The 23,127-nt window shown below is 37.5% G+C and overlaps 1 protein-coding gene across 2 annotated transcripts in view; it reads right to left on the reverse strand.

Annotated features, from left to right (window-relative positions):
• Window positions 1–23,127, reverse strand: part of ndrg3b (ndrg family member 3b) — a 65,637-nt gene that overhangs the window by 41,819 nt on the left and 691 nt on the right. For both annotated transcript variants that reach the window (XM_053482445.1, XM_053482444.1), the window contains exon 2: window positions 1,314–1,397. In XM_053482445.1, the coding sequence (XP_053338420.1) occupies window positions 1,314–1,370 (57 nt within the window). In that variant the 5' untranslated portion in view covers window positions 1,371–1,397. The remainder of the gene's footprint in view (window positions 1–1,313; window positions 1,398–23,127) is intronic.

Here is a 23,127-nt window from a genome sequence, read left to right on the forward strand (position 1 = left end):
GCGCACACACACACAGTGCCTGTGCGCACAAACAGAAACACTTATCTGTCAGGACTTATTTTTACCTTTTTTTTTTAAGGTAAAGTGCAGGTTAATATGTTGTATTTTTACTTAATATTTTGTGTGAATTATTTTTGGGGCTGTGGAACGAATAATTTGAGCTTCCATTACGTCTTATGGGAAAATTCAACTTGGTTTACGAGTGTTTCGAAATAAGAGCCTGTTTCCAGAACAAATTATGCTCGTAATCCAAGGTTCCACTGTATCTTTTTTTAAGGTACAGCAGAAACAACCGTTTAAACAAAACAGCGGTATCAAATACTATAATTATCATTAACTGGAATCCCGCAGCCATATCTCTAGTGACCAACCAAACATTTGGCGCATCAGTTTAATACAAACTTGAGATTGCTCTGAAAGCCCAGTTGGAGTCTTTCTGGTGCCAAAAGATTCCTGGATTTTACATGCTCCACTACCGTCCTGCCGACAGAACTGAAAATCACTGGAATCACTCTTCTTTAAGTGTAGGTAAGTGTAAGGTTTGTTGCTGTGACCGGTGCTGCTGTTGTTGACTCTGGGAACTAAGAGCGAACAGCGCTTTGTGGTACTGACGTGTTAGAACAGTACTGGTTTGTGAACGCCGGGTGAACGCTGGCAAATGCTTTGAGCTTCTTGTTCGCCATTTGTAAATCCACCCATTTTACTCCTGCTGTATTTCGAGTCTAAATAATTTTTTACTCAAAATGCCTTTGTCAATTACTTTGAACTAGCGTCAACCAAATGGTGCAGAAATTTCAATATCCAATTACAGTGAAACCCTGGATTGTAAGCTTGTATATCAAACTATTGTACGTGTGTGTAGGACAACTTTCAAACACACGCGCACGCACACACGTGCGTATGTGTGTGTACGCGTGTATGAGAAAGTCGTCCTACACACACATACAAACACAAAACAAAAAAAATAGGATCCCTAAATTAGGTGTGGAAGAAATCAAGCGACCGTTACACAGCCCTGACCCTTAACCTACTGACTACCGCTGGGATGAACTGGAAAACACGCCAGACACACAGTGATGTGGTTTCCAGTACGCAGGTTTCAAACGCAAGCTTAGTCAAAATACACACTGACGTGTTGCCTCTATCCTACTCAAAAGCGTCTACATAAACAATACGGCATATAAATATGGTACGTCACACAAATGATAACATAATTTGGCATAATGTGCCAAATAATGTGTGTGTGTGTGTGTGCGTGTGTGAGAAAGAGAGAGAGAGAGATTGTGTGGGTGGATATGAATTTGACAACTTACTTTGTCTGTCAGAAGGGGCTTAATCTCGGTCAGCTGCACATCCTGTAACTCATCCATCCTTGAAATGAACAGCTGTCAATAGTTCTGAGAAAGAAATAGATTGGGGAGAGAGAGAGAGAGAGAGAGAGAGAGAGAGAGAGAGCAAAGGATAATTTGTCATTGACATCATGAAATAGAAAAAAAAATTGAAAAATTCTCTGAGCAATCCAAGCACGAAAGAAGGTTTTTAAAAAAATTAAGGGTCTTAAAGAAAGGTTCACCTCGAGACAGCAGCTGAACTGCATATGAACTTCAATAATGAGTCTGAATCGCCCTCGCTGCTCACATTAATAATGTTCACGTGAGCCTGTGGTTTCTAATAATACTGACCTTCTGAATGTCACTGAAGGCCTGTCAGTATCAAGTCTTCTCCTAGTCAGTGAACGATGACATCATGCTCTCTCTACAGCCACAAGCACAGCATGAAATCTGTCTGAACACTAAAGTCGACATGCTTCAAACCCACTCGTAATTAGAATCACATTCGTATAAAGCTTTGACAAAAGCAGCGGAGAAGGAGAATATCTCATAGCGTTGCCCTTCTTTTAAAATCTCTCCTCCTGTCATATTGTCTATCATACGCTGCTGCTAAGATCAGACAATGAGTCACTGCAGAGAAAGAAAGAAATATAACGAAAAAATACACATCTCTCACATCAGCTATAAAGGTGTGTGGGTGAAAGTAAAAACTTGTAATATGAGGTTTCGATGCTACTCCTGTTTACCCAAAAAAAGAGCAACAAGCTGCCTCGAGCTCTTCTCCTCTCCTCCTTTTATTATCCAGTAATAATGGTTCCCATTTTTTCCCTCCTCCATGCATGATTAGCTACACAGGCAGGGTTTTACCAGTGAGGGAATAGCTGCAGTCGAAGTAGATTTAGACTATTCGCTGTGGAACTTTCAAAGTAAAAAAAACAAACAAAAAAAAAAAACAAGAAAACAAAACGCTTTAATATAAAGGTGACGTTAACAAAATGTTAATGAAGATCTATTTTTTTCTTGACTACTACCCACTCATCTGTTTTGTTTAATGTCGTTTAGGGACGATGCTCATTTCAGCTTAATGATGGTTAGAAAAAAAAAAAAAAAACATGCAAGAAACAAACTGCTTTCTACAAGACAGGCTTAAGGACACTGTGTGCTCGCGATGTGGAAGAGATTTAATCCTCATTACATGTGTCCTTTTCTTAATTCCAGGATCATGCCTATAATTATGCCTATTAGCGTCACGCTGTCGTTCCACAGCTGCAGGCCTGAGGATCTTCTTTGATAAACAAGAACCGGTGCTTGTCTGACAGAGCAGGCTGTAAAATGCACACATGCATAAGCGCATCACTGGGGAATTATAAGAGTGTCATAAGTCTTTCCTTCTTTTTTTTTTTTTTTAAACTCGCATTGCCTACAGTAGCATTTGTTTTTGTGTAACCGGGAGCAAAACCTGCTGCATAAACTCGCTTTAAATCAAGGCCATGAAAACTGTTTTATGGCCACAGCTTTATTTAACATTGCTGTATAGCTGGAAGTAAAGAACATGTTATAGTTTAATTGGTGTTGGTTACTTTATAGTGGCAAATTGTCAAGAACTGGGCAAGTTTTTCAATGAAATAGACCACAGAATTCTGAAAAACTCTGAATCTGCAAACTCCAGTTACTTTAGTCCTCCCCCTCCTAATGAGCCATTTCAGTGTCTATGGAAATGAGCTACTCCTGAGATCAAAGAACAGCAGAGCTGAGCAACAAGCTAGGAGGGTATCTTCTTATATAGCAGAAAAATCCAATTGGTTTGTTTAAGCCACAGCCCACACAAAAAAAGTCAAAAAACATGGATTGTTTTTTTAGTTTATTATTTCAATGTTTTCTTCCAAAGTGAAATTTGCATAACAGGTCCCCTTTATTATTTGTGCAGTACAGTGTTAATGAAAACTGACTGACTGGGTCACTGCACCTGAGAACATTTGCTCTGTATCAGTGATATCTAATAAAGAGAAGGCAGGGTTTAAAAAAGGTCAGAGATTTTTTATTTGGCCATTTACTTATTTTGTTTTGTTAGTTGTCAACATTCCTTGCCCAAGTTTGGCTAATTTTAAATAGCCAGCCAGCTAAAGTACATCAACATGTGTTAGTTAGAACAACACTGGAAGAGTTTCAAAAGCTGCCAAATTAGAAAAGAAGAAGAAAAAAAAGGAAATACTTAGTGACTGCAGGAAGATGAGGAGAGGAGAGAGTCTATCACAGGAATAAAGATCACTGCATGCCTTTAGAATTTTTTTTATTATTATTATTTGTGAGAGACGGTCGCCACTGGTGACTGTCTGGATAAAAAATAGTCATAACATAAAACAAATTATGCATGCTGCTGACCTTAATCATCATATTAAAGATATATCCAGATTGTGGTTATTGTGTCGTCTGTTTGTTAACATGACAACATCACAAGTATCAGACCAAGTGCTCAGTCCCGGTATCAGTACTGAGGCTTCCCTTAGTAATTCTTAGGTCAGAAATATCTGAATAAGATATGCCTGAATATCGTGCATGTTACTGGAGGAATCCAGTAGTGGTCACACCGGCGAATTCAATCAGATGTTTTGACATGCATATTCATCACTGTGCAGCAGCAGAGACACTTCAGCGTACAGATGGGGACTGTGTTTCTTCTCAAAACTCTTTGCTATTTTTTTACGTGCACTACTTTAAGTGCCACATGGACATCCCAAGCATTAAGGAGTCAGCTTGTGAGTGAGTGCATGATCCGAATCTAAACGCTGCCTAAACACCAGGGTTTATGATAATGTGGGTTGCGTCATCTGCGTCCGTTCTTTTCACAAGAGACCAATTTACATTTACATTATTACTAAAGCAGAAGGGCAAAAGTGCAACACAGTTAGCATATTTATCAACCTGCAGCTCATGGTCTCAGCAAACCTTAATTCTTTTTAAATCCATGCCAAGCCGCGGATTAAAACAATTTAGCTCTGAAATAATCTTGTCTGTCTCAGTATCTACACTTGTTAAGAAGAATGATGGGAAAGATGGAACTAAACTAACAGTGGGACATAACCAGGTACCTTTACTACAGTATGATACAAAAAAAAAAAAAAAAAAAAAAGAAAACCCTATTTAGAGCTGAGTGGAAAAGCACTGAAGCGTACACTACATGTTCATGACTTAAGTAGACTCATGCTGAGATGCAAAGCCAGCTAAACCGAGGCAAAACGTAAACAGCTTGCTAATGAGTGTCGCATGAATTAGGATTACAAGGATAATCTGTCTGAACTCTAATCGGCTAAAAAGAAAACGGAAGCATTGCCTTTCGCGTATTTAACGGCGAGTAAAAAGCTGAACAATAACAAAGTGATAATGGTAATGTTTTCTCGAAAATCCTCACACTGTGTGCGTTTCCATCGGCGATAATATTCCATTAATAATCAGAATAACAATCTCAGTTTAAAAATGCATCATGTGGGACAACCTCAGTTGTAAGAGTGTGACCAGATTCGGTTCAATCAGAATTAATTTTTAACTGGAACCAATCATAATGCAGAAGGCGCGATTTATTGGAAAAGATGGGAAGACTAAACTAATCTTAAAGTAAAAATTCTTCTTTTCCTTCTGTATAAACTCTAGCACTTCACAGAGGCCAAAAACACAAGTTATATAAATAATAAAAATATAAATAAAATATATTTATATATGAAAAAAAATTTATATAAAAAATATATAAATTAAAAAAAGATACAGTACTCTGATTAAATGCTTGAGTTTTATCAAATCAACATCCGTGTAAAACGTTAATCTTTATTTAAAATTATTTCAGTTGAACTGAAGAAATATTGCCTGCGTAAACATATCTACTGTGCTGAAATAAATTCGAGGGAGGAGGATCACCACCTGATACGATATCATCGCCAAGATATCAGTTTGATTTGTATTGCGATTCTCTACGTATCACAATTTTAGAAATTTCCCATTTACATATTACATTTTTCTGATTTTGTTACAATTTTAAGACCTTAAACATATACACATATATACACATATATATAAAAAAAAAAGAGTTCAAAAGACATTTAGTATGTATTGAGCAGGTTTAAGACTAATTCGCTCGCACTTTTGATGATGTCTTGCAATAAAAATGCTCAAAACTCCTGCACTTGGCTGATTAACTGGTGCAACTCTATTGTTAAACATAATGTATAGAAATGAGATTTTAGAATCAGTGAGGCGATACGCAGATCACCACACAAAAGAATCGTGATATCTGAATCAATTTTCCCCAAACTCTAGTAAATTCCTTCATATCCCTGCAGTGTGTGAAAGCGTTTCAGAGCTGCGGGTTGCACAATACAAAGCTGATCCCTCCCAGTTAGTGTAAAGCTTACAGTGAAGCATGGCGGCCAATGGAGGATGATCTGGACTTGATTTGAGATACTATGGAAAACATAATAGAAAAACGTTCTTGTAGAAATTGTAAACTCCATCAAAATAAGGTCAATCATTCAGCTGTATTCACAGCATCGTTGATAGACAAACATCTGTGAGGTGAAGTAAAACTGAGCCTCCACAGACAGAAACGTCCTTACCGTAATATAATACACAGGTTTATTCTTTTGAATATTTATTATGCATATTATGCGTTTAGATTTGTAACAGTGCAGTATAAAAAGCACTAGAAGGTAATCTGTAGCCTGTGCATGTCGTCAGAATTCACATTCACCTAAAATACTAATGACTCGAATCAACTGTTGGTGGAACTATTGTTTTATAATAAATAATGAACATTTAGAGGAATAAATGAGGAATGGGATGATTGAAAGGGCTGGATGATAAAAGGGATCTCCATGAGCTTGGGTAAAGAGAACAAAGTGTGTGTTTAACTTCAAAATTAGTCTTAATGCATTTTTGTGCAACCGATATGTTAAACAGAAGAAACGCTTTTAATAAGAACACTATAGAAACAACCGTTATATTTGCTATGTTCTGTGAGCGCGAGTAATTACTTTAAGATGATCCATGAGATCAACAACAAATGGCCACTCTGTCTATTTAATCCTTCCACATTTTTCAGGATTTGACTCTTACATGAGCAGACTCTCTCCTATCCTGTAGTCCACATTCATCAGTGCAGCCTGTCTTATTACTGGTGAGCTCGAGCCCATCCTTTTCCCTCTCATCACCATAGTAACCAGGCTGTACGCCGCCGGTGGCGTCAGAGACAACCATAATTACTCCTCTGAGCAGCAAGCACCCACTCTTCACTGTGCAGCATTTCAAAACCCCAGGACCAAACACCACTTATCATCATCACAGCAGTAATGTGTGCCAAGGTCACGGACGAGCTGAAGGGGCTTCGACTGCTTAGCGACAAAATCAATGTACTGTACTGAGATGAGCACAAAATATTATTAAATAGATATTGGAAATTTACCAAATAAATGAACAGATCATTCTAACAGGAGATGATCAAGATTTTTGACTGGGCTTGTGCAGTGTGCACAAATATACAACTTTATGATTTTGTGGGTTTTTGGCAGTAGTAAAACACATTGACTTAATGCACGTCTAATTTTTTTGTGTGTGATTATTTTAGTATATTTACTCTTCACACCACTGCTTTGTTCCTGACCTCTGGCAATTCAGTTAATTCTCTATATCTACAGGGCATCACAAGCAACGAAACATTAGCTTCACATGTGAAAATTCTTATTATTTTTTGTATATCATAATAAGGAACACAAATGGTTAATCTGTTGCCTTTTCCATTTTATGCACTGTGTGGCGAGAAAAAAAAACAAGTTCCCATCTTTCTCCACACTTGATTAAGAAATAGTAAAAGACTTCAAGTTTGACTAATACTTCAAGACTTGCACTTTATAGATAACTCAAGTGTTTATACGTTTATGTCATAAGGTATAAATAATAAAGTTAATGTCCAAACATCAAAGTCTTCGTCCATGCCGATCTCTTCTGTGACTCTGATACTTTACGTACTGTATAGTATGGAGCCCAAAAGAGACTTTAGCTTACTAGCGCCTTATTATGGGATATACAGTATAAATTGTTAAGGTCTCAGATTAGAGGTTGATGTGGATGAGTTAGAGATATCTCTGAGAAGGGAGCCGTTCCTACTTGTCTGTTGTGGTCAATTTTAGAGAGCTGTGTGGTTAGGCGCAAACAACATTCATACTTTTATCAACCACGATAAAATCAATCAATGGAACGTCTGTGTCTGAAATGAAACAAAAGGTTGTTTATTGACATCACATATAGTCACAATTTGCCAGGCAGCCCTGCTTCGTTACAGTGCGCCTTTTACTGCTAGAGAAGATTTTGTCAAGCTTGTCATTAAATTTAAATATTGCTTTTGCCATTTAGTTTAAAAGAAGTACAGGAGACACACAACACAGAAGACATGAAGCCTTAATCACATTTATAGTCATCTCAGAAATGTCAGTGTAAATACTGATTGAAGTCCTTTAGTTTTTCGTCTGTGTCTGTCCTCTGAGTGCATGTCACTCTGTCGTGAGCACCCGAGCCAGGGCTAATGGGTAATTTGCAGCAGCGGAGTGTTCAATGCTGCATAATCTTTTGTCCAACTTGTGCCAATAGCTGAATATTTTTCAATAGGTTTTCCATTATCTTTTTGCTCATTTATTTTTGTGACATCAGTTTTTACAGTGTGAACAGAACAGTATCTGGAAAATGGATCTCAGTTGCACATACACATGCACATCAAAAGTCTATAACTGCAAATTCACTCCACCCTTTGCTTTTAAGAATACTCTTTTATAAATTCATTTATTTTGTTTATTTTATTTTTATCCACGTACTACTACACAAAGGCAGTTTATACACAATGTACACTTTAAATGCCTCCCTAAATTACAGAAATGCTTCCATAAATTTCAAATGATGATAAAGTGTGTATAACTATGAATACATACAGCAAATGCAAGTGCCCCCCTAAATTACTGACGGGAATTTAAAACAGAAAGAAAAAAAGCTTCTTTCATTTTAAAATATAAATTCAATTAAGTTTCTGTGAAAGAGGATGGAAACTATTTACCAAAACAGCTCTATGGAAAACAAAATTTCTAACATTTTTTTTTAATGGCATGAAGAGAACTTATTTGAAACACATTAAGAACAATTTTCTTATTACAACAGAAAGGGTTGCCAGACTTAGCTGGTGGTTTCTAACTTCAAAACTGTTTAAAAACTGAAATGTACAAAACACTGTGCAAAATTTTAAATGTACAAAATAATGTGCAAAATATTTGTTTACTATTTAGTTCAGCATTCCAACACTCTAGATTTTTGGTTTGTATTGCTCAAGCCACTTGTCAACACTGCACAACATTAGCTAGGTCAAGTCAATACCAGTAACACAGCACAATAATGCAATATCGTCAGCTACTGTACACGAGTATCAATTAGACAAGCATTTAGGATGGGAGCTCTGAAGTTAGAACTAGCCAAGCCCAGACCGAGAGATCAATTAAACATTAAACACAAAAAAAAAAGGTGTGTGGGTTTCATTTATCATTTTGTTCACAATTCAAAGCTGGCAGAAGCTCTTGCAGTACAGTTAGGCAGTTTAATGTCATGTTGGCGGTGCTGTATAGTAAACAGGCAACACTGGGGTGCACATGAAAGCCTCTTTTTCCTTTATGTTACCAAAACAAACTCAATAGTAGATGAAAGATTATTAAGAGACAAATTGAAAATGCTGGCCAAAACAAACAAACAATATATAAACTCTTTTACCAGCTTCCACTTCTGCCAAAGTAAATATAAACAACCTTTATTTTTAATTCTATAGAATCTGTTGAAAACAAAATAAATAATACAACATTGACATATAGACAGTTATATATGTAGGTATTTTCCATCCTACAACAAAAATACAATAAATTTATACTTCTTTTATTTGGAATACACAAGACAAAAAAGACTTGAGAATAATATACACTCATCTGCCTCAACATTTAAACCCACTGACAGGTTGGACTGGACACTTATTATTTCATTATTTTTAATGTATTCCGATTAGGGATATTAGGCAGCAAGTTAACACTCAGTTTGTGAAGTTGAAGTGTTGGAAACAGGAAAAATGTGCAAGTGTGAGCAACTTTCACAAGGGACAAGAGATGATGACCAAGAGCCTCTCAACAACAGCAGGTCTTGTGGGGTGTTCCCTTATTTCAGGAGTTGGTACGTAACAAAAGTGGTCCAAAGAAAGAAGACAGGGTTATGGGCACCAAAGACTTAATAATATGCATGTGGAGCAAAGGCTACCAAGTCTGGGCCAAGGTGCTCGTGATAATGTAACCACCTACAAATGGCATACGAGCATCAGAACTGGACCGTGGAACAAAAGAAAAAGGAGGTCTGCTCTGATCTTGATTTCTTTTACGGCTTGTGGACAACTGGGTGTGTGTAAATTGTAAAAGATGTCATCTATGGGAATAAGGAAATCCGGAGGAGGCAGTGTGAGGCAGTGAAATGTTCTATTGGAAAACTTTGGGTATTTGGGAGTTTTCGCATTAGGCATGATTGATTTGTATCGTGCACAGGAACAATTGCACGTCATTCCCCTGCTGGTGTATTCATACACTTTGATACTTGGTTTGTGAGCCACAATTAAACACAACAGAAGAAGAGAACAAGAAAGATAGCATTGTGCTATGCCTGATATTATTATTACATTTTTATTTGGGGGAAAAATGTCAAGATCAACGCTCTTGCGCATCTTCCTACTTTATCAGCTGTGTAGGTTAGAGGATTAGACTGACACGTCATGTGTGCACACTGAGATTTAGGAGGAAACGGACTGAACCGACGACATCGCATCTAAACAGTGACGTACTTCTGTTCTCAGGTAAGACAGTTTTCATTTTGCTTCCTTATCTGATTTGATGCATGTCCCCATTCAGACTCAGTTTACACGGATCATAAGCCCCGTTTACGCTGTAGGTCTCGATGACCAATTCTGATTTGTTGCCTACATCTGATTTTTTTGACCGTCTGTTTACACGTTCTTTCAACTATGACCCATATCCGATTTAGGCGTTTACACTTGCCATACTATCTGAAACATCGCGCATACTTAAAGGGACGTTCTTGTGCTACACACTTGCCAAGATGGACGAAGGCAAAATATGCTTAACGCTAGCTCTGTGATATATGCAAAGTTTGCGAAAAGTCACCATAGTTTTAAAACGGAGGAGGAGGAAAAAAAATGCCATAATTGCAGCCTATACATAGGCTCAATACTGATTTCTTAATGTTATTTAGCCTAAATACGCATTAATACAAGACAGCGGGCTTTTTTCTCTTCTATGTCACCTGCGATGTTATCATTCCACATGCGCTTCCACTGGAGAATAACATTACGTAACATAAACCACGAAGAAGTTGCAGTTTTAATGACGTACAGAACACAATGCCTCAGGAAATCCGATCTGTCTGTTTACATGACAATCACATTAGCACATATCTGATTTATATCTGATTTGTTTCCACATATGAAGGAGGCCTGAAACCTATCTTGAAATATCGGAATGCATGCGTTTTTTTTTCCTGTGTTTACATGAATATAGAACATATCCGATATGTGTCACATATGAGTAAAAAATCGGAATTGGGACACATTTAACTGACAGTGTAAACGTAGCTAAAATGACCCAGACTTCGGGGTCAAGTGTTCTCAGAAACGATCCAAGGGCCCTAATGTGAAAACGCCCTTAGCGTTCATATGGACATTATTCTGAAATACTGTACATATACATCACCTATCTAAACATTGCTGAATCCAAACTTCAAACCTTTTTTAAAGAAAAAATTTCCCAAATGGCAGTGGACCTCTTTTCTCAGGATAATGCACCATGCCACTTTGCAAACACTGTTCACCGTAAGAAACAAAAAGGTGTTGAAGTGACCTCCAAACCTGATCCAAGTGTTCTATACTAATACTTTTAGTACTACGCGTACTAAGAATACTAATAAAGTGCTCAGCACACTCAGTGGTGAGAATAAACCAGAAAAAAAAACAGCCACATGAAAAAGCTGTGAAACTCTGCATGGACAGTAACCCGAGCTGAGGATCGAACTCCACGCCCTGTGAGGCATCAACACTACCTCCTGCGGTATTGTGTCGATCAGGCAGGATCATTTCTTTCACAGCATGCTATTCAATCGTGATTTAAATACGGTGGTGGAATGTCTAGTCCATGTAATATTCAACAAGTCCATGTAATATTCAAAAGATCCTAGTGTGGTCAGGATCACGTTACTAGCACATGACCCACATGCGTTTCATGCAGAGACAGAGGCCCAGTGGCGTGTCGAGGTAAACACCCGTGTGTCTAAAGTTAAAACTCAAACTGAAGTCGAGGGCTTTGTGAGAGGGGATTTATCTCTTCAGCCTTCGCACAAGGACAAGTTCCCCTACTAAGGCACCACAATAACTCCACTACGATGCAGATGATACTTCCAGAATTAGGCATAATTATGGAAGTATAACAGTGCCAAAAGTCCCCAAAGTAAAATAGCATGTTGAATTACATGAACGGAACAAAAACCTGTTGCAATAATAAAATTTAAAAAAAGGTCACCTTCAAACCGTACCTCAACAGGCTCATTTAGCGTGACCAGTCACAGGTACAGGCATTTCACAACGACTGCTCCTTCACAAGGGCAAAAGAGAATGGTTATAAGAAAGCAGCTGTCTGAATCACTCTGTAATGACATGCAGACCGCTTTAAGTGAATATTCATGAGCATGGGACGTGAGTAGAAACTGCAAGATGGTACTAAATCAAGCAACAACTTCCAAATGATCATTAAGACAACTAACAAAAACATTAAGTAGTCCATTCAAAGCTGGTGAAGTTTTGGCGAGTTAGATTTAACAGTAATTGCGGGATTAACATAGAGTCTATCTGTAGCTAGGGGGCATGCGGGCTGGCTGGGGGACGATAAGTTGTTTTTAGTTGTTTCACTTGCTTGAGTGAAAATGGTTCAGTGTGTAATTTTAAAGATATGATTAAGAAAAACTGCCTGATTGTCTTGTTGCTTGTTTTAACTGAAAGATAGCTTTGGCAAACTGCGTACCCTGTGGCCTGTGTTATTATAATCACTCCATGCTTATTAGATGAGTAACGCAAAAACATATCAGTATCTGTCCTCTCCTTTTATTATTGTGAACTAGAAGCGCAGGAAGAGACAGAAATGGCAGCAAAGGTGACACTATGCATCCTGTCTACATCACACTTGTTCTTTGATTTCACCTACGTTTTTACCTGGCTGTGCATTTTTCTGTTATATTTGACTAAATATATAAACCTAAATGCAACTCTGTCAGCCTGACAATGCATTTACTAAGGAGGAATAAATTACAGCGGCTTACTAGTTACTACTGTTTCCTTGGACGGAGGGTTTGATGCCCAGTACGGGTCTGTATGCATGAAGTTTGCATGCCGCAGTACTTAAATACCCAAATACTCACACACTATGGGGAATGTGTGAACTAGGACTGTGTATTGGCAAGGGCCTCACGATACGATACGTATCACGATACATGGGTCACGATACGATAAATCACGATATATTGCGATACAATACATATTGTGATATATTGTGGCAGCCACACGTCAGCCCTAAAAGCTGGAGGCGTTTTTATATTTTCCGCCATGCTCACTCATGTCTTGCTTACTTACTTGTTCTGATACCGTACTGCTTAGTATTTTGTTGATAGCGAGTTAGCGACATCTATTGGAGCGGAGGAGGAGTTTTTTTTGGCACAACTTGGATCGATACTTGAAGTTTGACTATCGATACACTATCGTAAAAGAGTTATCGCGATAGTTAGATGTATTGATATTTTTGCACAGCCCTAGTGTGAACGCCAATTAGCATAATATGCAGGTCTTGGGAGGAAACTGGAGTACCTGTAGGTAACCCACCAAGCACGGGAAGAACATGCAAACTCCATGCACACAGGAGTGGGAATCAAACCTAGAAAAAAACATGCCATCTAGGTACAAGTTATATATTGATATATATGATAATATTATCATATTAACTAAAAAGGTTAACTGAGGTGCTATAGAAGCAGTGGTGGCTTAGACGGTTAAGACACTAGGTTGCTGATTAGTGGGTCAGCGATTCGAGCCCGGCTTTGCCGAGTTGCCATTGTTGGGCTCTAGAGCAAAGGCCCTTAATGATACCTGCTCCAGGGGCGCTGTATTATGGCTGACTCTGCGCTCTGACTCCAGTTATGCTGGAAGATGCAAAGAAAGAGTTTCACTGTGCAGTAATGTAACAAATGAAGGCTTAACTTAATATGATATTATGAACATTATATTAATATAATACACATCATCCTAATTTCCTTGTGCTGAATTGTTATACATGTATTTTGACTGACTCATATATACAAAGTTAGCCGAAAAAAATTTATACACAATTCAGCACAAGAAAAATAGTATGATGTGTATTATATTAATATGATGTATATGAAACGACCCTAGGGTTAGATGAGCTTGAGCTTAATATTTGATGCTCACTCCTACTACCTACAAAAATACCTTTCTGCAAACCTTTCAAAATGACAGGGAGGGAGGAATGGAGATATTGCAATTTTCTTGTTCCGACGCTAATTTTGAAATTTTCCATTTTTTTTCGAAAAACTATAACTGACTGCGAAAACCTGCACAAGGTTACAGGTTACTGGGCAGAACGTTGAATTCAACCAGGAAGCTCGAAGGCTGTCGCATGCGGGAGAAAAGTGCAAAAGCCCATGATTCTATCTTATTCCAAATATTTATTACATCCCTAAATCATTACGTACATGTGGGTAGCATAGTCATAGTGATACTATGGAAGAGGTCCTTGGAGTCGCTGGAGCCTCAGTGCGCTGTGTGGCTCTCAATTAGAATCTGACATTAACAAGATAACAGCCGAGGCGAAAACTGAGGTGCCATAATCTAGCAAGAGATCATAATGGAAATTGATTATGGCATGACGAATTGTCTACAGCCTGCTTTTTTTCTACCAAATAACGCCTGTGTATTGTCCCCTGGAGTGAACGAGCAGCCTGAAATAGGGCAAGTGATACAACTCGAGTGGGTGTAATGTCCACTGCTTGCTCCCACCTCCCTCCTCGTCCAGACACCAGAAACAGACGCGGGCGGTGCACTGATGGAGGGCTTTAAAGAGCAAAACAGGCAGGAAGTACGAGTTGTGAGGAAACACAGAGCAGCTGTCGCCCGGGGTGGCTGTTGGTATAGTGATAGTGAGGTGAAGTCAGGTGATGTGACGGGAGTAACAACAAGCACTGGGACCTTTACTGCATGAACATGCTTGGAGAAATGGTATGGCATTCAGACAAGCCAGTGTTTCAAACATAGTGATTCAAGACCCAATTAACTAAAAAGGTTTAATTTATTGGCAGAGAGACAAGACATAACGGAAGAAAGCTTAAAAAGCTTTCATACAAATTTAGGGTCTGCAGTTATGCTCTGTTTAAGATCCGTTATCAGGGGACATTAGCAATAAATGACATAAACCTGGCTTGAATAGAGACCTGCCAAATCTTTAATATGCTAGATGTGTCCTGTAAATCAAGTGTCTCGAAGAAACTGCGTCAACTGGTTTTTTTACTGAACATCCACAAGGCACTAAGAAATAACAGACCAGGTGGAAAAAGGTTTGTATGATCAAAAAGGAAATCCTCAGCTCGTCTACGCAAGTCTAAAAGCTTAAGGCTGTATTTCTTTAATCTGCTGAAATGTTATAACAATGAACACTCATTCTTAAAAAATTGTATTTGGCATGCCCTTTATCTCAAAGTGTGTGTTATGTCAGTAATTAAAAAAGAAAGCATGCAGTTTATTCATTTTTTTTAATTAATGATAATGGACACATTTTCATAATATTTATATTTTAGTAATAAAGTTATTACTTACAGTATGCCAGAACACTATAAACTGATGTTCTCATTCCTTTTTACTCTAGAAGTTAACATGGTGACAAAACGCAGATTGTAATGTACTGAGAAACCGAAAAGCCATCCATCCTGCAGATTTATGTCTTTAGAGGCCCGTTTACACAGACAGTTCAAGATGGGGACTCTCCGCCCTCGTTGCAACTCAGTGTTCTGTGTGAAAGGCACAGATGCAGAATCGGGGATTGATCGTGTCGTGCCTTTAAGCTAGAAGCAGAGGTAGTGGCAGGGCCGAGATGAGATCTGTTTTAAAGGGAGGCGACCGCTGACAGAACTGGGTTCTGACATTTTTATGATGCGTGATGTGTATGACATGAGATTTATAAAAAACAGTAAATAGTCAGATACTAACCCACAGATACAGTATCTTATAAAGCTTTATCTTGAGTAGTACTAAAGCTGTAATGCATCAAAAACAATGAACTGAAGGTTCAGTGGAGATTTAGACAGACCTGACAGCACTTTGTCTTTTTTTATCTTAAAAAAATGTCATTTTGGCATTAATAGACAAAGTGCGCTGGTGAGCCACAAATCCCAAAACCTGCATTATGATTAGTTAAAATAATTCAGTCTTGTCTCTGATTGGCTGTGACATACCAGCCAATCCCAGAGCATAAAGTTGAGACTTCAATGTAGGAAGTGTTCAGCACAGTTGAACACCATAATCAGTGGTAAATGATGAGGGGGGAAAAAACTGGGATGATGACTTCTGAGCAAGGCTCTGCAGTTAGTGAGTTATGCAAACAAACGCACATTAACACTCAGTTCAGCCACCACTGTTGTTTCGAAAGCAATTATAAAACTCAATATTTCCGCTAGACGCAGATGTTAATGTGTTATTCAGGCCTAATGCCGAATTCATGAGTAACTAAACATGAGTGAAGCTGTAGTGTTGAGTGTTGTACAGACATATCAGCTTTACAGCATGACATTTTTCATTGTACGAATCACTGAACCTGGAGTCTCCTTTAGTAAGTGCCAAAAAAACACCACATGATAAACAATTTAACTGTTTCTAAGGAAGCTGCTGTATAACAATAAAAAACAAAAAGCAAACAAAAAACAAACACCTTCAGAATCAAGCATTTAGATTTTGCTCATTTTTATATTTATTTCTGTTGCATAAGATAACTATACTATACTTTTTTATAGTAAGTAGGTGTATAGGTGTGATGCTGAAAGAAAAAGTTGAGATTAAGAAGGTAATGCATGAAAAACATACAGCAACACATGGAGCATGTTATGTTTAATCATACTAATCAACATTTTTCTGTAAGTCAGACTAACCAGTGCAGTAAAACGATCTGTATTTAATTTTAAACGAGGGTGATAAAATAAACACAGATAATTCTGTAACTACATGTGGTGCAGGAAGCCTTTCTAGTTATTATACTGTAGCACTAATCGACTGAGCTCTTTAGTAGGACAAAGCTCTTGACCCCTTTTTAAGCTGTAGTGAGTTTAGACACGGGACAAACAAAAGAACATAAGTGTTCAATATAATCATGAGAGCTCAGATGTTCTGAATGTGACGTTAGCTGAAGACAACATACAAGTTTTGTGATACCAGACACATTCTGTCAACAACACTGAAAATGCTAGACATTAGAAATATGGGGTGGGAGCGGGTGCGATCGATTTAGTAAAATACAGCAATTCTTCTGTGGGGCAATTCATGTATTTGCCACACTGGCTAACAAAATATTTTTTTTTTATTATATTTTTTATTTATATACGTTTGCATGTAAAGTGGCAAAATGTTAGCGTTCCTCTATTATTCTACATTTGGCGCACTCTGAACACTTTACACACTCTGCCTCTGCGACAGGCATTACAGTATCCTGTATGTTGGCAAATTATTTGTCAGGTTTGTTTCGAACTATGACAAAATCTGACAAAATACTTACAGAATCGCAATGCAAATCAAATCAACGCCTAGGTATCATGATAATATCTTATCCAGTGACCCCTGGTGAATCCCATCCCTGAGTTTTTTTATAAACCATAAAACAAATATGTTCTATTTTACAATGCAAAAGAGCTGACACATAAAACAACAAATCAACATCAGTGTTATGGATTAAGTGAATTTAACCCAGTAAACATGCCACCAAGTCAGATAACACAGGAAGTGCATGTGTGTATCCAGAAACAGTGCTGAAACAAATGACAGACATGTAGCACTAAAAAACATTACTGACGGTGTGATGGTTTGTCTGGTTGAAAACTAATGCTTTAAAAAAAAAAAAAAAAAAAAAAGACATGACATTCATCCTCTTATGGCTCACCGAGATAAGATTGTTGATTATGATCCAGCCTTAAAACCAAAGTGATCGTTAAGAACACCGAGATTGAAAAGCAGGCTTAGTGAGAAAGACAAGATGCTGATGTACTGAGCTTGCCCTTTATTCTCTGTGAAATCTAAAGATGGAGGAAAAATAAAATCAATTTACTTACGCATCACAATTCTTTTTTTGTAGCAATGCGTGTAAAATCTTTTTTTTTTTTTTTAAATACATGGTAAAATGGTGCCATTCGCCTATAATCCTACAGATCCTAATCTAAACTATTCACACATTGGCAGGCAGCACAGGATCCTGTTTTTTTTTCTTTGTATAAAAATATTATTAATAATAAATTAATTAAAACAGGATTGTCATAAAATCGTGATAATCCCACAACCACCAAGTTGTTCCTTTTGGACCCTTGAGCAAGGCCCTTAACTGCTCAGATGTATAATGAGATAAAAATGTAAGTCGCTCTGGATAAGGGCGTCTGCTAAATGCCTAAATGTACTTGAAAAATAATTATATTTATATATTATATAATTATATAGTTTCCCATAAAGCTCTTTTGTTGAGTTCAATGTATAATGTAATGATCAGTCTGGCTCCTTTCTTTGTATTTTTCTTCTCTGATTTTTTTTTCTGCCACTTGGTAATTAAGAGCCGCATCCGGATTTCACTGAAGCTGCTTTGTGACAACTAAATGTCTACATAATCTACTTTGAGACACAATTGAATTCAGTCGAACTGAAGTGTTGTGTGCATCATGAGTACAGAAAAACAAGGACCTGACCCCTCAGTCCTTTATATCTGAAAGAAACAGCTGAATAGATTTATTTTCTTTATTTCCATTTTAGCTGACAGAAATTAAGAGCATAATTAACACAATTAAACAAAACCACAGAGCGTCATTTAAATAAACAGGACTGTGTGAATAAATTATATAAAATTACAACGAGTATTTTTTCTTGTAATTCTATCCTGACAGTTAATGTGTCACATTTGACTTAAGAACAAATCAGACTTACAAATGTGCTGAAGTCCGACAAAGTGAGTTTTATATGCCTTTGATAAATATTAAATTCAAAGTATACCAATCCACACAACTAAATCTCTGTCCCCCGTCCCCACATGTGGCCAAAAAATTTAACTGCGCCTAAGAAGTGCTAATCTCAGTGTTGTCTCTGCGCCTTTAAATTGCGAGGGGAATTCCATTGCCATTTTGTATCAGAGCTGTTTTCCACTGTATTGGACTGTAAACTGTGTTTGGTAAGGACTTTACAATGTTAAGAAAATTAGGATTGGTACAGCATTTACAAGAAACCATTTTCTATCATTTTGCTTCAGGACTGACTCATTGAAAGAGGTGAGGCGACTTCTCCGGGACAACACCACATTTTTTTTGATAGTGTGTAACGTACACGGGTCGTTGTGAGGTCAGGAACTTCCCTCTTTTTAATCAGGTAGTCTGCTAGCTGATTGCAGAAACCCTTTTATGTGTCTAATATGCAATAATAAAATTGCGTAGATGAAACGATCAAATATAAATCGGCACTTCGACAAACGCCATAATACATTTGCATTGAAATATCCTGCGGGGGACAACAGGAAGAAAGCATGTCAAGAGGTACTTTGCAGAGTGCAAGCTAGTCAGCAGCACTTCCGTGTTGGGACCGAACATGGTGACTGGAATTTGGCTAGCCATTCACAGATGGGGAGTATGCCAAAACATTAATGCTTGATGTTGCCAATGAACTTTTTGACGAATTTTCGGATAAAGACAAGATAATCAAATGAATAAAAGACATGCCTCTGTCGGCAAGAACTGTTCACGATCGTACCATCATGATGCCAAATCAAATTGAGGCAACACAAGTGAAGGACATAAATGCAGCACCATTCTTTTCTCTCGCTTTGGATGATTCAACAGACATAAGCCATTTATACCAGTTCAGTGCGATTGCAAGCTATGCTGTTGGTGACACACTATGTGAGGAAAGTCTTGCTGTTTTGCCTATAAAAAAGCAAAAACCAAGCAGCACCAGAAGTCGCATTAATGGTAAGAAGTACTTTATTCATCATTGGTTAGCAACAGCAGAACGTTATTAAAAAGAATTTAGAGACTTATTGAACTTTAAAATTGTTGATCTTACATAAAATGCACACATTTACTTGTATTTAGTTTTAAACATATTGTATGGCTCTCACGGAATTACATTTTAAAATATGTGGCGTTCATGGCTCTCTCTGCCAAAAAGGTTCCCAACCCCTGTTGTAAGTGCTTCATATCCCAAACCTCTGGCACAGTTAATACAGCTTTGCTGCTGCTTGGTAGATTGCCTCACCTAGAAGTTAGGAAAAGTGTGTTAGTGGCAATGCCAAGACATTATCCTTCATGAATTTTGAACGCTGTTTCCTGCACCAAGTAAACATTTAAGCGCAACCTTTAAACGTCACGTTAATACAGTCATAGCCTGTGCTATAAAGCGTTACACTTAGGGTCAAGGAGTAGAAAAAAACTCCTGATCTAAACAGCAGATTCTCTTCCATCACCACATCTTCATTTTTACGCATACCTTCTTACAGAAATTAAAGGTTTTTTTTTTTCATTCATCACCGCTGAAATTCTAAGCAGATGAAATTACAAAATGAATTCTTAGAGACTGGTCTCAATTGCTCTCAACCCGCATGTTTCAAGCTCAAATCACAGAAATAAAGCATCTACGGGCAGTGTAAAAGAAATTTTATCCAATACAATATGTTTTCGATACAGCAGAAATAAACATTGCTTGAATATGTGCCGTAGCCTTCACTTTTCAATTTATTACAACACTTGCCATGATGAAAGAATGATAAATCACTGAAACGTGCTCGTTGAAACTAGCTCGATGGCCAGGCTTCCTCTGGAAGAGAGATGTGTGAAGTTCAGGTCTTTTTCTTTTCTTTTTATTTGCTAGGAAGTACATTTTAGACATTAGGGCTACATTATATAATCCCCATTTCACAGTGTGATTATTTTGACTTATATTGTGACTGATTTTGATTGTGATATTTCATTTTTAAATTAAACATTTGTACTGTATTTATATTATTATATATTTATATGATTCTTTCCAATTCTTGTTTATCAACTGAAAAATAATTTTAAATATAAATAAATAAATAAATAAAAAAGACTTAAATAACTAACAAACTCTACAAATATTCCCAACTGTGCACATTAATTAATTAATTAATTATTTAATTAATTGTAGCGTTTACGGTTAAAGAACTGCACATATTGCAATTACAGTATTTATATGATTAATTGTGCAGTTAATAGAAGTATTGTAGCATCTCCTGATTCCAGGTATAGAGGAAACTATTTTACAAGGAAGGAGAGCAGCTTAATTAGATTGTGTTTTTATAACCTGCTATACACGTGTTAAACATATTGTTCTATATGTTCAAAACGCTTCTACAAAAGTTGTACATTTCCTAACAAGTTACTTATTAAGTATTTGGCACAACAGAAATTTGTGAACCTGCAGTGCTAACGACCATCAAAAATACAATTTCCTTTAAGAGGCCTGATTTGATCAGATGTTTATCACTACCTAATGTGGGATAAACAAAAGTGTTCAGGTCAGACGGGTGGCAGGACTGTCTGTGATGAGTACAAACACATTTTAACTGCTTGCCAATCATTTCCCCCCTGATGCACTCATTCACAGTCCCTGAGTCATATTTAATAACACAGTATGCTGAAGGTGCAGTACAGAGTGCAGGATCGGACGGGACATGCTATATGCAACGAAAAATATGCAACGACAGGATGATGCGTTGTCATTAATATGTTGAAGCTGATCATTTTACAAAAACACTATGTCTTGCCATAATTTATTTCTCTCGTGTTTGAAAGAAAAAACGTTTAGGGTTTTATGATTTGAAATGGTTTATAGCTAGGTTTAATTTTGTGGAACATCAGCCAGTCAAACTCATATCTTTTTGGATCATGTGTTTACTGTTTACACTACAAACAGCCATTCCCCCACCAGCATTTCTGTTTTTACACAAACACACACCATCAAACAATAAACCTTTTTTTGTCTTTAGTCATCCTTTTGCATAATCACATCTGAAATTTCAACATAGACTAATCTTTACAGAGTTTATAAGAGAGTTTGTCACACATGGGTCTTTATATTTGCTTACTACAAAAAAGATACTGTACTGGAAGAAGCGGATTGATAGAACCCAGTAATTAGAAGTGGGGGATATACTTAAAAATAATCACATAATTATTTAAGTGATTTCTAACATGAGGTAAACAGTAAATGTCTGCAGTACAGTGGTGTACAGATAAATACAGTTAAAATAAAAACACGCACAAAACAAACAAATATATAAGGCATGTTTGGGAATTTTAAAGAGGAAAACATATCCACAACATCTCCGTAAAGAATGCTGATATGCAAATAGTGAACTGATCAGGATGTCAGTATTATATGATCATTAAAGCACACGTGCAGATCCTAATGCCCACGCGTACCATTACCTGAGAACGGAGTGTACGGTCAACTTTGCCGCTGCTCCTCACGCTGCGTTTTGGCAGATATATTATTACCTCGTAGGATGTCATAAAAGATGATTACATTGTAGACCGTCACATTCGATGACCATGACTATTGTTATGCGTGAGGGATGCCCGCTACACCGGCACAGGCGTTCCTCTCCGAATGTAATGGTACGCATCACAGTATGACGTAGAGTTGATGATGACCCATCTACTGTATACACAGTGAGGGACGACCGCTACACCAGTCACCCGCTACACCAGCGGCAGGCCTAACAGATTTTAATATTTTGTGTATAGATTAAACCTAAAACTACTTGAAGATTAATCAACACCTTCTGAAAATCCATCAGCGCTGCCAGATCAACTTAATTACTATCATTTTGAAATGTTTTCATCTTACATTTTTTTATTCTTTGCATATAAATGAAATAGGACAAATAAAATGTTTTTATGACTGTATAGATATGAGATAAATAGAACTCGTACACATTTCGAAGTTGTGCTTGTGTGAACCCAGAACTACTGATGAAAAATAATTTATGTTGAATGTATGCGAAACGTTTAAAGGTCACGTGATCTATCGACCCGATGTCCTGTGTGACCGCTAGTATGACTGAAGTGTTCCGTGCGACTTTACGACGGAAGCTGTTACCTGCGTCTGACGTATTAACCGTCTTTTTCCCCAGATGTCAGCGCGACCTCGAGTCACGTGACTACGCACGCCTTTCGGGAACGTTCGGGAATGTCCGTGACGGACACTTTCAGAGTTTTTTTCCCCGTTTTGCGCGCATTTATTTTTATGTTATTTTTTGTAAACTTGAACATTGTGCATCAGCGTTTAAACAGTCAGACATACATATATTAATTATTGTGACTTCTGAGGTAAAAAAAAAAACCAAGAAAGGCAAATTTATCTTTTCGCTGG

Source organism: Clarias gariepinus, chromosome 22 (assembly GCF_024256425.1).
Source record: "Clarias gariepinus isolate MV-2021 ecotype Netherlands chromosome 22, CGAR_prim_01v2, whole genome shotgun sequence".
Lineage (NCBI taxonomy): Eukaryota > Metazoa > Chordata > Actinopteri > Siluriformes > Clariidae > Clarias > Clarias gariepinus.